At 37.2% G+C, this 14,359-nt stretch overlaps 1 protein-coding gene across 1 annotated transcript in view; it reads left to right on the forward strand.

Annotated features, from left to right (window-relative positions):
- The window catches only part of gtf3c2 (general transcription factor IIIC, polypeptide 2, beta), a 32,290-nt gene that overhangs the window by 1,822 nt on the left and 16,109 nt on the right, over positions 1–14,359 (forward strand). Inside the window, exons 4-10 of the mRNA XM_055185550.2 lie at positions 290–593; positions 736–812; positions 909–986; positions 1,062–1,160; positions 1,776–2,003; positions 2,098–2,209; positions 3,708–3,819. Of these exons, the coding sequence (XP_055041525.2) occupies positions 290–593; positions 736–812; positions 909–986; positions 1,062–1,160; positions 1,776–2,003; positions 2,098–2,209; positions 3,708–3,819 (1,010 nt within the window). The remainder of the gene's footprint in view (positions 1–289; positions 594–735; positions 813–908; positions 987–1,061; positions 1,161–1,775; positions 2,004–2,097; positions 2,210–3,707; positions 3,820–14,359) is intronic.

The following is a 14,359-nucleotide window of genomic DNA, read 5'->3' on the forward strand; positions in this document are numbered from 1 at the left end:
AACTTGTGTCTGTATCACTTGGGTCCATAACACGTTGGGCAACGTGCTTACCACTGTGCCACATTTTACTTGCTATGCCAGATTAACAAATAATTGCTGGATCAAAAGCAGAAAACATGAATAGAAAACCTGAAATCCAATCTAAATAAAACTAAATTTGGGAAAGCATAAAACCTACATTTTAGAAACCTGATCTACTTAAATTACTGCAATTGCTTGTAATCATTAGCTAATTCTGTACCATTGGATTTTCAAATAATTGTTGTTAACCATTATTTTTTTTATTAAGTGCCTTAGATTATCTTCACAACCTGGCCAAGGATCTCGAAGGTCCTTTTGAGGCCTCCACCAAATATACTCCCAAATCTGTTGAAGCAGACCGCACAGTCCAGAAAAAGACACCAGCAAAAGGAAAAGGGAGGGGGATAAAAAGAAAAGCTCCCGAATCTGACAGCGATGATGAAGATTTTGACCCAGATGATGACAAAGAAGAAGAAGAAGAAAGCGAATATGAAGTTGATTCGGAGCCAGAATTTAACTTGAGGAAGGAGAACAGAAAGGAGAGCACAAGCCGACAACCCAGAGCAAAATATGTGAGTATGTGGTCCACACTAGTTATCCAAAAAATTGTTTTTAGATAGGCTGTGCAAGTAACTAGTACTATCCCTGCTATAAAACTACCTTACTATTTTCCTTCTCGTTTGTTGAATTCTTTCATTATTGTTGGCTTTCCAGAAATGCGTACTTCCAAATGGCTTGGCTAACAATGTCATGGCAACTGTTTGGACCAGTTTTAGTAGGACCAAAGAATTGTAAGTCATTTACTACACATTATTATGAAGAAGTGACCTTCACAGAAGTTCATCTTATCTCCATCGCTCTTTCTTTTGCCAAATGCTTCTTGCTAGCCGTGACGAATACTGCTCACCCTGGGTATTCCCTGAGTGGATACCTTCTGTCAAAGACTGGCGTGTCCTATCCAACAGGTATTAAAGGCTCTAAACATCACACAAAATCTATGAAATCCAAGAAATGCTCATTTTAACTGTCTCGATTAACAGTGAAGCTGAAAAATATTTACCCCAAGAGGTCAAATCTGCTGCTTTCACTTTTACACGAGAATCCACTAAAGCAAAGAGCAAACTGCAAAGAGTGAAAAGGTAAATTATGTTTCACAACTTACCATTGATTCGTTTCAGAGCATTAACACTGACATGAATACAATTATTGTGTTATTTAATGCTGATCATGTCCACTAATATTGAATGTAACATTTTTCTGTAAAGGGACATCCATTCAGCTGATCTCCGGGTCTGGCGCTACCATTTTTAACATAGTTTAGCATAATCCATTGAATCTGATTAGACCATTAGCATCGTGCTAAAAAAACTTAGAGTTTGGATAATTTTCGTATTTAAAACTTGACTCTTCTTGTATTTTCTGTTGGTCTTAGTACACGATGTAACTACAGAAGAGTCAAGTTTTAAATAGGAAAAATATCAAAACTCTTTGGTTATTTTTTAGCGCGATGCTAATGGTCTAATCAGATTCAATTGATTATGCTAAAAAATGGTACCGCCAGACACGGAGATCAGCTGAATGAATTCCAAAAAGGTAAAAATCAAATGTTTAACTCTAGGGGAGCTGGAAAATGAGTATATTTTCAAAAAAAGTAGTGTCCCTTTAATGCTTACATTTGTTATAGCTGTTTTATAAAAGCAGTAAAGCACTTGTGATTATGTTCCTGCTATGTGCCGTTGTTTACCAATCTGCAGGTTTGAATCTCTTCCACATCACCCTGATCGCTGGGACTCCCTTTTTTTTGTCGGGGGTCCTGTGAGGTCCATGGAGTGGTGCCCGTGTCCCGACGGGGCGGCACAACGACAGTACGCTGCTATTTACTGCCACAAGGGCATGGACGACAGACACAAAATCAATGCGCTGCACACAGGGCCTGTCTTACTGCAGCTGTGGGATGTTGGAAACCTACAGTGCAAAAGCAGGTCAACTTGATAAGAGAATTACTAATTGGCCAATCAGTCGGATATAAAGTTGGGCTTTATGTTGAAATGTTTTGTTTTCTTTAACCCACCTCAGACCCTCAACTGTTCCTCATCTAGCGTACGCTTTGGCGATAGATAATGGATGCATCTGGAATATGAAGTGGTGTCCTGCAGGAGCTTGGGAATTGCCCAGCACGAGCAGAAAGGTGAGACTACTAGTATGGTGGCATTTGTTGGGTTTATGCATTTGGCAGAAGCTTTTATCAGTTTGAGCATTGACTTTGAATTTAAGCTGGAGGAACATTGACGTCTGAACCATTATATGTGGGTGGGACAAGACTCACCCACTTTTTTAAAGGATTAGTCCATTTTCTTAAAAAAAATCCAGATAATTTACTCACCACCATGTCATCCAAAATATTGATGTCTTTCTTTGTTCAGTCGAGAAGAAATTATGTTTTTTGAGGAACACATTCTAGGATTTTTCTCATTTTAATGGACTTCAATGGACCCCAACACTTAACAGTTTTAATGCAGTTTAAAATTGCAGTTTCAAAGGACTCTAAACGATCCCAAACAAGGCATACGGGTCTTAGCGAAACAAATGTCATTTTTGGCAAGAAAAATAAAAAATATGAACTTTTAAATCACAACTTCTCGTCTTCCTCCGGCTGTGTGGCGAGCCAGCGCGACCTCACGTAGTTGCGTAATGACTTCGAAAGGTCACGTGTTATATGAAATGCACATTTGCGGACCATTTTAGACAATAAACTGACACAAGACATTAATAAGTATCATTCCACATACAACAACGTCGGAACGGTCCTCTTTCTCCACACTTGTAAACACTGGGGCGTAGTTTCGATACATCATCCGTGACCTCTTGACGTGATGATGTATTACGTGAGGTCGCACTGGCGAGTCACACGACCGGAGGAAGATGAGTAGTTGTGGTTTAAAAGTGCAAATTTTTTTATTTTTCTTGCCAAAAATGACAATTATTTCACTAGATAAGACTCTTATGTCTCGTTTGGGATCGTTTAGAGTCCTTTGAAACTGCAATTTTAAATTGCATTAAAACTTATGTGTTTACGTGTTGGGGTCCATTAAAGTCCATTAAAATGAGAAAAATCCTGAAATGTTTTCCTCAAAAAACATAATTTCTTCTCGACTGAACAAAGAAAGACATCAACATTTTGGATGACATGGTGGTGAGTAAATTATCTGGATATTGGACCCACTCACTATTTCTTTAATGTAGCGCATATGTCTGTCAGCGCCATCATTCAAATGTTAATTAAACTCTGTTATGTTAATTAAATGTTAATTAAGTTTTAGCTACAGCCTTGACTTCCATGCTGCTGCTTCCTCAAATCCATTCAAATGCCTCATTTAGAGTCTATTTAAATTAAACTCCATTCCTTGTTTTTGCTACTTTCACCTGCTGTGCTCCTACGACACAACAAGGTAAACAAAGCTTTTAGGCTCTAAATGTTAGTTGTTTAATTAAAACGCACCAGAATACAAGAAAATCACATCTACTCCAGGAAAAGTTTTGACCCCACCCACATTTATTTGGCATCCAATGTCCATGCATATGAATACGTTTTTTGCAATATTTACTAGAGTTTAGTGTGGAGTGTATCCTATAGAGCAAGCCGTGATTGTATTGTACACTGGTTTTGATATATTTATGTTTATCAGGCTCCACAGTTGGCAAGATTGGGTCTTCTAGCTGCAGCTTTCTCTAATGGAACCATCTGTGTCTACAGTCTTCCTCACCCACAAGCCCTTGCAGCACACCATAAGAGTAAAGGTAAGTGCATGGTAGAGTACAAAATGGCTCTTATCATTTCTTTGGTATGATATTATCGTTTGGGCAATTGTGGCCTAGGGATTAACTCGTTGGGATGTGTTAAATGCAGAAGTCACTTTCTTGACCCATTAGTCTGCTTATGATGTCAAGATGTTTTGTTCCAAAACAGTCACATTTAGTTGTTTAGGACCATTTTTACACCCTTGTCTGTTCATTGCTGCTGAATGAGACTTACACTTTCTAAGAAAAAAAAGTGCTGTGAATACATGTGCAATGTGTTGGTTCTTCCAGAAGAGGGCAGCACAAGACAGATAAGCCCCAAACCAAAGAAAATTATGTCAGATTACCAACAAACAAACTCTTATGATAATTGATTTATTCTGTGAATTTCTTTGATGCTTTTGGTCATTTTTAAAACTGCAAAATGTTTTGAAACTGAACAGATGATGTACAAATACGAGCACATATCATTATCACTGATCCAAATAACCAAGATGAATATATGAAGAGTTTGGTTCCAAAAAGAGATAACTCTCGTTTGTTTTGCTTTAAGCCTTCATAACTAAAATACAGCTTAATAGCACAATAAAACACAAAAAAACATGATAGCATAATAATAAACATGTTTTGACAAAAATTGTTAATACAGTAATCTCGTTTTGGAGTCAAACTCTTCATATTACTATAATGAATTTACTTGACATACAAGGCAACTTTCAGGGCATTCAAGCTATACATTTTATTAGTATGCATGTTCTTTGGGATTCAAACCCATGACAGCATCCAAGCTATAGGACAAACAGTTTATCATACATAGGGCTGGGTATTGGCAAGGGCCTCACGATACAATACATGGGACATGATACAATGTATCACGATACAGTACAGTACGCTGCATGCTGCAAAACATTGCAATACTTTTTCTTTTTTTTATATCAAAAATTTAAAAAAAAGAGTTGAATTTTTTTTCTTTTTTTAAGCCAAAGTGGTTCCACACATCTGCTTTGAAAGCTGCAGGCATTTTTAAATTTTCTGCCATTTTCTCACTTCCACTAACTTCTGAGACATTGGCCGAATAGCTGTATATGACAGACAACTGGACAGAGACAACGACAGCAGTGGCGGAGGAGATTTGCGGTGAAATATCGATACTAGAGATTGAAATACCGATATACTATCGTGAAAAAAATTGTATAACAATTAGGGCTGTGCAAAAAATATTGATAAAGCTAACTATCGTGACACTTTTTTTCCACGGTAGTGTACCGATATTTTAGTCTCTGCTATCAAATATATATATATATATATATATATATATATATATATATATATATATATATATATATATATATAAGTTTGGTTCCAAAACGCAATAAATCCATTTTTTACAAATTTCGGTAAAAACGTGTTTTCTATAACAAGAAAGTGACAAGATGAAAAGCACTTTTCTGTTACAAACGTTCACATAGCATCTTTAGGTTATAAAAACATAAAAAATTCAAATCCATAACTTGATTTTCAAAGATTTATTATAAAAACGAATGCTTTTTTCCACAAAATGCAATAAATCCATGACAGTTTTTTATTTCAAAATGCTATAAATCTATTGAATCAATGTATAAATGTGCATTTATCTTTACCATTTTATATTTATTTACTTGACTAGTGGTATACAATGATTAAAAAATAAACATTAATGGCATTAACCAAAACACTTACTTATTAAGAACACTGTCATTGCTGCGGTTATACTTGACGTCGTCTCTTTACATTTTTCACAGCGATCAGCTGCAAAATGTTTTGGTTCTGCTCGATTTTCGTTGACTTTGAGTAAAATAATGTAAAGTTTTCATAAGATCCTCTGGGGTCAATGTTTTAGCATGAGAAGCTTGATGCTGTCGGGAGAACAAGCACTCGAGTGCCTTTCGCGGAAATTATTAGATGTTGATGGCTTACGTTTCTTTCCCGTCACAGAAAACCATCACAGGTGTAGCAATGCAATTAAAGTATAATTTTGTTTTGTTTGTTGATCACGAAGTACAAAGTAGATGAGGAAAACTAGGACTCTGTGTACTCAGCGCGCCGCCATTGTTTGTTTAAATTGCGTGACTTGTGGGCTGTAATTTCAGGAATGGATTTATTGCGTTCTGTAAAAAGGAGGAGTGGCGTTTATCCCATTTTGGGAAAAAAGGGAGAAAAAATGACAGAATGACACGGCGGATATTGGATTTTGCGTAAAATTAAGAATTTACTTTTAACTACTGACCTGATATAATACTGATTTTGGCAGTAACTCATTTTTTCAAAAATGCCGTTTATCGCGTTTTGGAACCAAACTCTTCATATATATATATATATATATATATATATATATATATATATGAAGAGTTTCGTTGCAAAACGAGATAACTCAGTTTTTTTAATTTTTCAGAAATCTCGTTTTTTGGTTGTGCATTCCAATTAATATCAATTCAACTGCAGTTGGTTTTTTGATTTAAACCTTCATAACTTAAAAAATTAAGTAGCACCATAAAACAAAATAACATAATAATAATAATAATAATAAACATGTTTCGACAAAAATGTTAAAAATGGATTTATCTCGTTTTGCAACGAAATTCTTCATATATATTTATGGTCCCTCTGCGACCTCCTGCTGTAGTTGTCGCTGTTCAGTTGTCTGTTATATACGGCCAGTGTCTCAAGTTAGCGGGAGTGAAAAATGGCAGAAAATATAAAAACACCTGCAGCTGTCGCGTGGACGCACTTTGGCTTAAAAAAAAGTAAAAAAAATCAGCTCTATTTTTTTTTACATTTTTTTTTATAAAAAGAAAAAGAAAATGCATTGCAATGTACCGCAACTCGAAACGTATCGTACCGTGATATGTATCGTATCGCAAGACCCCTGCCAATACCCAGCCCTTATCACAATAGTTAGCTGTATCGATATTTTTGTGCAGCCCTAATCATACAATATTCACATATAGCTAGTATGTATATAAAGTAATTGTGAATGTTTCATATGTCATAATAAGAACATAGGTGCTCCTAAAATCAGCAGGAGGGTTTCATTTTACTCTGATGACACATCTTAAGGCCAAAAGCACTGATGATATAGCCACTGTGTGCTGATTGTCCCACGAGAGCTCATAATGAAGTGTCCTCGGGGGAATGTTAGAAACAAACTGATGACCTGCCATCCGCTGTATCATTCTCTGTTTGCCTCTTTTCTTCATTCTAGACCGCGGCATTAAACGCACATTATCTGTACTGCGTGTGTATGCCTGTGTGTGTGTTTGCTAAAGATTACCCTCCCAGGGCTTCCCATTCATCACAGTCCCAGTGAGAGAGATAAAAAAGCGGGGGTGTTGTACTGCCCATATGAGCTTCACTGCTTTCAGCCATTTTATTAGCCGTCCCTTCTATCACAGCAATGATATCCTCCTTGTCTTCAGCTATTCTGGTCTCTCCTTTTTCTAGGTGAGTGTGTTTTATGAACTAGTGATATCGGAATGGGCCTTTGTGTAGGTAATTGGTATATAAGTAATCATTTAGAGGACACTTTTATTCAAAGCAACTTATTGCAGGTGGAGTCCACCTGGGGCAACCCAAATAATTGTCAATCAGGGGTTGAAACTGCTACGTATTGGGTATCAGGTACAACTAAGCTGGAAACTAAGCTGTGGCATTGTGTGAAAAGGTGTGTGTTTAGGTAAAAAATTTCCTAGTCTTTTCGAACATATACAAATCCTGTTTTTGTTTGTCAAATAGTGTCATTTAGTTTTCCTTGCATTTAAATATTAAAGGGATAGTTCACCCAAAAATAAAAATTCTGTCATCATTTACTCACCATCAAGTTGTTCCAAACCTATATAAATTTCTTTGTTCTGCTGATCACAAATGAAGATATTTTGAAAAATGTTTGTAACCAAACAGATCTGGGGCACCATTCACTTCCATTGTATCATTTTTTCAACTATGGAAGTAAACGGTGCCCCAGGTCTGCTTGGTTACAAACCTTTTCCAAAAATACTTCCTTTTATGTTCAGCAGAACAAAGAAATTTATATAGGTTTGAAACAACTTGAGGGAGAGTAAATAATAACAGAATTGTTATTTTCAGTGAACTGAACTAATAGTGCTCTTTAAAGGGATAGTTCACCCAAAAATAATTTACTCGCCATCAAGTTGTTTCATACCTGAAAAAAATTATTTGTTCTGATGAGCACAACTGAAGATATTTAAAAAATATATTCGTAACCAAACAGATCTGGGGCACCATTCACTTCCATTGTATCTTTTTTCAACTATGGAAGTGAATGGTGCCCCAGATCTGCTTGGTTACGAACATTTTTCAAAAATACTTTCTTTTATGTTCAGCAAAACAAAGAAGTGTATGCCAGTTTGAAACAAGTTGAGGGTGAGTAAATGATAACAGAATTGTAATTTTTACTGAACAGTCTATTTAAATCCGCTAAATAGTGCTCTTTAAAGGGATAGTTCACCCAAAATTAAAATTCTGTCATCATTTACTCGCCATCAAGTTGTTCCAAACCTGTATACATATCTTTGTTCTGCTGAACACAAATGAAGATATTTTGAAAAAATGTTTGTAACCAAACAGATCTGGGACACCATTCACTTCCATTGTATATCTGTTTTCAACTATGGAAGTGAATGGTGCCCCAGATCTGCTTGGTTACAAACATTTTTCAAAAATACTTTCTTTTATTCAGCAAAACAAAGAAACGTATGCAGGTTTGAAACAACTTGAGGGTGAGTAAATGATAACAGAATTGAAATTTTTACTGAAAAATCTCTTTAAATCAGCTAAATAGTGCTCTTTAAAGGGATAGTTGAACCAAAAGTGAAAATTCTGTCATCATTTTCTCATCCTCATGTTGTTCTAAACCTGTATGAATTTATTTTTTCTAATGAACACAAAATAAGATATTTTGAAAAATGATGGTAAGCACACAGCTGATTTTAAGCATTGACTTCCATAGTAGAAAAACAAATATTATGGAAGTATTGTGATAATTGATTAAGAAGATATTTTGATAAATGATGGTAAGCACACAGTTGAATGGTTCCCATTGAATTGCATCGTATTTGTTTTCCTACTATGGAAGTCAATGGTTACAATCAGCTGTGTGCTTACCATCATTTCTCAAAATGTCGTCTTTTGTGTTTAAGAAAGAAAAAATTTATTCATACAGGTTTAGAACATCATGGGGATAAGAAAGGGGTGACAGCATATTTATTTTCGGGTGAACTATTCTCTTTAATAGTGCAGTCTTCATTAAATAATTGTTAAAAATCCTAACAAAATTTACCTTTTTTGCGAGCGTGCTAATTCATATGCTAATTCTCATTCATATGTTCAATATGATTTGCTTTTGCCCCAGACCCAAGTGATGTTGGGCTAGGGGTGAAATCTAATTTTTTGCTTTTTTAAGAATCGTACGAAATCCCTAAAATAGGTACATTTTCATGTGCTATCAAATTTGGTAACTAATTACTGAAAAATATTATATTGTTTAATAGTATGAGAACAATTATTTGAATTTTGTACCCCCCACACATCCCTGCCACACATTGAGTGGATTTAAAGAGCACCTATTTCAAGATTCACACGGATTGTAGGTAACAGTTTACTACCTGAGATTGTTGATGTAGAGAAGACCAAAATTAGCATAAATCCTCCCGCTTCGGACTCACAGCCTGTAAGTTAACTCCTGTTAGCATTGCATTGTGCGCAAATCTTTCAAACATAGTAAGGAGCGTCACATTTCCGGCTGATGTCAGAGGTATTCAGGCCAATCACAATGTACAGATTAGCTGGCCAATCAGAGACACAACGTTTTTTAAATCTGTGCGTTTCATGAAGACAGGGAAATCTGGAGCTACAAAAATGTACGGTATGTGGAAAATTATGTGTTTTTTGAACCGTAAACCACACGCACACATTGTATTATACCAAATACACAAAATAACGTTTTTTTAGCAATGAAATAGGTGCACTTTAAAACACTGTCATGCGCATCCTTATAGGTCCTAGTAATGCCGTATCGGTGATAAACATTACATTTCCATTTATACACTAATAAACAAAGTCTATTTCATAGGAGTCCACACTATTTATCATTCGGACATTTAGCCTCTGTGCTGGAGTTATCGACTGGTGATAAAGTGGCCACCACATTTTATTTTTTGAGTCCCTCTGGGGCCCATTGTACTGTAGACTCAGTCCCTGCTTCAAGAGAGATAAGAACCCAAATGTCCACACATTTATTAATGAAGTATCTGTTTATTTGGAGGGGGGCAGTGAGTGTCATGCTCCTTTCGTCTGTAAGCTTTTCATTGAATCATCTAATTTATTGATCTACTCAAGCTTCATTGCTTACAATTAATTCTAAAGACAGGAGTCTATTTGAATTCAAAGATTTCTTATTGTTTTATTAGTTATGTAATTGATCCGTTATCACAAGCTGTGTTTACTAACCGGAATACTTTGGCAGCAAGTTCAGACTCAAAATATCTTTTTCTCCCTTACCCTCTGATTATTGTATAGCTTTCTATTTTATGAAATGGTTGGATAATATCCAGCAAAAAATCACTGACCTTACGCCAAGCTGTTCTTCTTTACTCACTGGACTTCTTTTATTCTCCTGATATTACCACAGAAATTGCCTCTCACACTCCAGCAGTTTTAACATCACACTGGCCCTGGGATGTGCTCTTAAAGTATTTCCTGTTGACAGACTGTTCGTGCCTCTGTTTGTGCTTTATACTGAATCTGGTCAGTGACCCGGCAATGAAAGTTTCCCATCCTCAGGGAATTCACCTTTATCTTTTTTTTCAGTCCTCCAACAGACCTTAGCCCTGCTTTTTGACATTCACAGTGACTGTGTGTGTTTGAGAAACGGTACTAATACTGTATAATATGCTAGTGTGCATATTAAAGGTAGGGTAACACATTTTGAAAAATGCTAACGGTAGCCGCCTAGCAATGAAATCACGATCCCACCCTCAAGTCGGGCCGCCATCCAAAGTCACGCCTCTTCCAAAACACATGAACACGCACAGATCAGACGGTCACATCTCATGTCTCATTCACCAGTGAGAAAGCTTTGCAGTACAAAGTCGAATAACACTGCCAAAATAACCAAACAACTGGTTTACATCAGAATTGGTTTAAGCACACGTTCGGTTGTGTAGACGTAGTAACTATATCGTTACGCTTATCCGTAAACGAACACAAATTTCATAAGCAACACAATGTTTCAAAGTAAAATATCTGAATCCATCTCAATACAAACATATCGCGTACCTACCTTACCAAAATAAACTGTGCAACGACTCTTTCAGACCCTTTGCGTCCTGCAGCTGTTTGCATCTCGTGGTAAGCAGTAAAGTTACCGATGTTCATTTGGGCTTTTGCTCTTGCTGATCTAGGCAGTTTTTGCTGTTGTTGTTATAAAAGATGCCTTTAGTTTTGTGCCTCCTGTGTAGGTTGTCAATTTAGCAGAAAAGTTTGCTGTTCTCACTGTTTACAGGCAGGAGGTGAGCGCACATGAACGCGCCGATGACGTATGGTGTCTGCGTGGACTCGCTGCGTGGTGGGCATTCAAATTATGCTTACGTATGAGGGACAAAAATGGAAACGTCCGTTCGGACCGAAATCTATGATTTGTTGAACATTTTTTGGTCCTATACGCCTTTCACAGATGACATAAATTTCTACAAATACATTTAAACAACTTAACACAGTGATTGCTATCAGGATGTAAGGAGACTTTTAACCAGCATAACAAAAAATGTTTCAGGCTCAAATCTGTTACCCTACCTTTAATGTGCATATTTCATGTTATTTGTACTCTCTTAAAAATGAAGATGCTACACAACGCTGTAGAAGAACCATTTTGGATGTATGATTTTACACTCACCTAAAGGATTATTAGGAACACCTGATCAATTTCTCATTAATTATCTAATCAACCAATCACATGGCAGTTGCTTTAATGCATTTAGGTGTGTGGTCCTGGTTAAGACAACCTCCTGAACTCCAAACTGAATGTCAGAATGGGAAAGAAAGGTGATTTAAGCAATTTTGAGCGCGGCATGGTTGTTGGTGCCACACGGGCCGGTCTGAGTATTTCATGATCTGCTCAGTTACTGGGATTTTCACGCACAACCATTTCTAGGGTTTACAAAGAATGATGTGAAAAGGGAAAAATATCCAGTATACGGCTGTCCTGTGGGCGAAAATACCTTGTTGATGCTAAAGGTCAGAGGAGAATGGGCCGACTGATTTAAGCTGATAGAAGAGCAACTTTAACTGAAATAACGACTCGTTACAACCGAGGTATGCAGCAAAGCATTTGTGAAGCCACAACACGCACAACCTTGATGCGGATGGGCTACAACAGCAGAAGACCCCACCAGCTACCACTCATCTCCACTACAAATAGGGAAAAGATGCTACAATTTGCACGAGCTCACCAAAATTGGACCGTTGAAGACTGAAAAATGTTGCCTGGTCTGATGAGTCTCGATTTCTGTTGAGACATTCAGATCGTAAAGTCAGAATTTGGGGTAAACAGAATAAGAACATGGATCCATCATGTCTTGTAACCACTGTGCAGACTGGTGGTGGTGGTGTAATGGTTTGGGGGATGTTTTCTTGGCACACTTTAGGCCCCTTAGTGCCACTTGGGCATCGTTTAAATGCCACGGCCTACCTGAGCATTGTTTCTGACCATGTCTATCCCTTTATGACCACCATGTACCCATCCTCTGATGGCTACTTTCAGCAAAATAATGCACCATGTCACAAAGCTTGAATCATTTCAAATTGGTTTCTTGAACATGACAATGAGTTCACTGTAATAAAATGGCCCCCACAGTCACCAGATCTCAACCCAATAGAACATGGGTCTTCAACCGGGGGTCCGCGGCCCCCAGGGGGTCCGTGACGGAACTGCAGGGGGTCCGCCAAATGATGTTTAACAACAAGTTATTTTTTGCTTAAAACGTAAAATATATGTACAAAACGTTACGTCCCCTTTAAGTTGTGCACGTGCGTGGCCGCATAGGTTTGAAGGCGCGCGTTCAGTTTAGCCAGCGGACCAAAATAAAATATCTAAAGATTATAAATGTCCACTCAGGAAGCAGCAGTAGCGACAGAAAAGTCATCATAAAACAGGCAAATCTTACGTGTGTCTTTCTTTCAGAATGTCATTTTAGAATCAGTGCGACATGTTGTCTCATCTATATTTCTGAACTTGGACGGCTGTTTCACGCGGTTCAGATTTAAAGCGCTAATTCAACAGGCAAATTACACCACACGCCGCGTCTGCATTTTAAACTGTGACAAAACTATCGCTCGCATTTAAAAATTAATGAAACGCGCGCCGTGATGGTGCTTTGTGCAAGATTCATAGTCAGGTTGAAATCCGCCTCTCAAAAAGTTTCCCCAAAGAGATGCGCTCGGACTCGTTGCATGTTGTTCTCCTGGGTCTGATATTAAGCTAATACAGAAAATAAACCTGCGTTACTTAAACTAGTGACAATGATGATACACGAGCAAGGCAACAGACCTCAAAATTATAAAGTAGCACAACCTCTATCTCCACCAGAATAGAGAGTCTTTGTGCCATTCACCATGATCAGTCATCTTTATAAACTGAAAGCCCTTGTCCAATTCAAAGTAAAATGAAAATATATTACACTGCAAATACCTTAAAATAATATATTATTGTTATTATTATTATATTAATATAAAAACTAAATTTACTTTAACAAAAAAATTATGCATGTTAATATAGTATGGCTGTGTGACAATATGGTTTGTTTCTATTTATAAAACAGTTCCAGTCCTTGATTCTGATTGGTCATCAGTTGTACCTTACTCCACTTTGTGTTTTGCCTAATACGAAAAGGCAGCCGCTCGTACCTTACTGCTTACTAAAATATCTCTGTTTTACACATTTAGTATTAGGGGGTCCCTGCTCCATGCCTCTCTCATCTAAGGGGTCCCCAACCAGAAAAACGTTGAAGACCCCTGCAATAGAGCATCTTTGGGATGTGGTGGAACGGGAGCTTCGTGCCCTGGATGTGCATCCCACAAATCTCCATCAACTGCAAGATGCTTTCCTATCAATATGGGCCAACATTTCTAAAGAATGCTTTCAGCACCTTTTTGAATCAATGCCACGTAGAATTAAGGCAGTTTTGAAGGCGAAAGGGGGTCAAACACAGTATTAGTATGGCGTTCCTAATAATCCTTTAGGTGAGTGTATATAGAACCTTTACAGGGATGGTTCTCCAAAAAAATAATATTTGTGTCATCATTTACTCACTTTCAGGTGGTTTCAAACCTTGATAAGTTTTATTGTTCTGCTGAACCCAAAAATAAATTTTGTAACCAAACAGATCTGGGGCACTATTCACTTCTATAGTATTATTATTTCCTAGTATGGAAGTGAATGGTGCCCCAGATCAGCTTGGTTATAAAACATTTTCTAAATATCTTCCTT

This window comes from Misgurnus anguillicaudatus, chromosome 18 (assembly GCF_027580225.2).
Source record: "Misgurnus anguillicaudatus chromosome 18, ASM2758022v2, whole genome shotgun sequence".
NCBI lineage: Eukaryota > Metazoa > Chordata > Actinopteri > Cypriniformes > Cobitidae > Misgurnus > Misgurnus anguillicaudatus.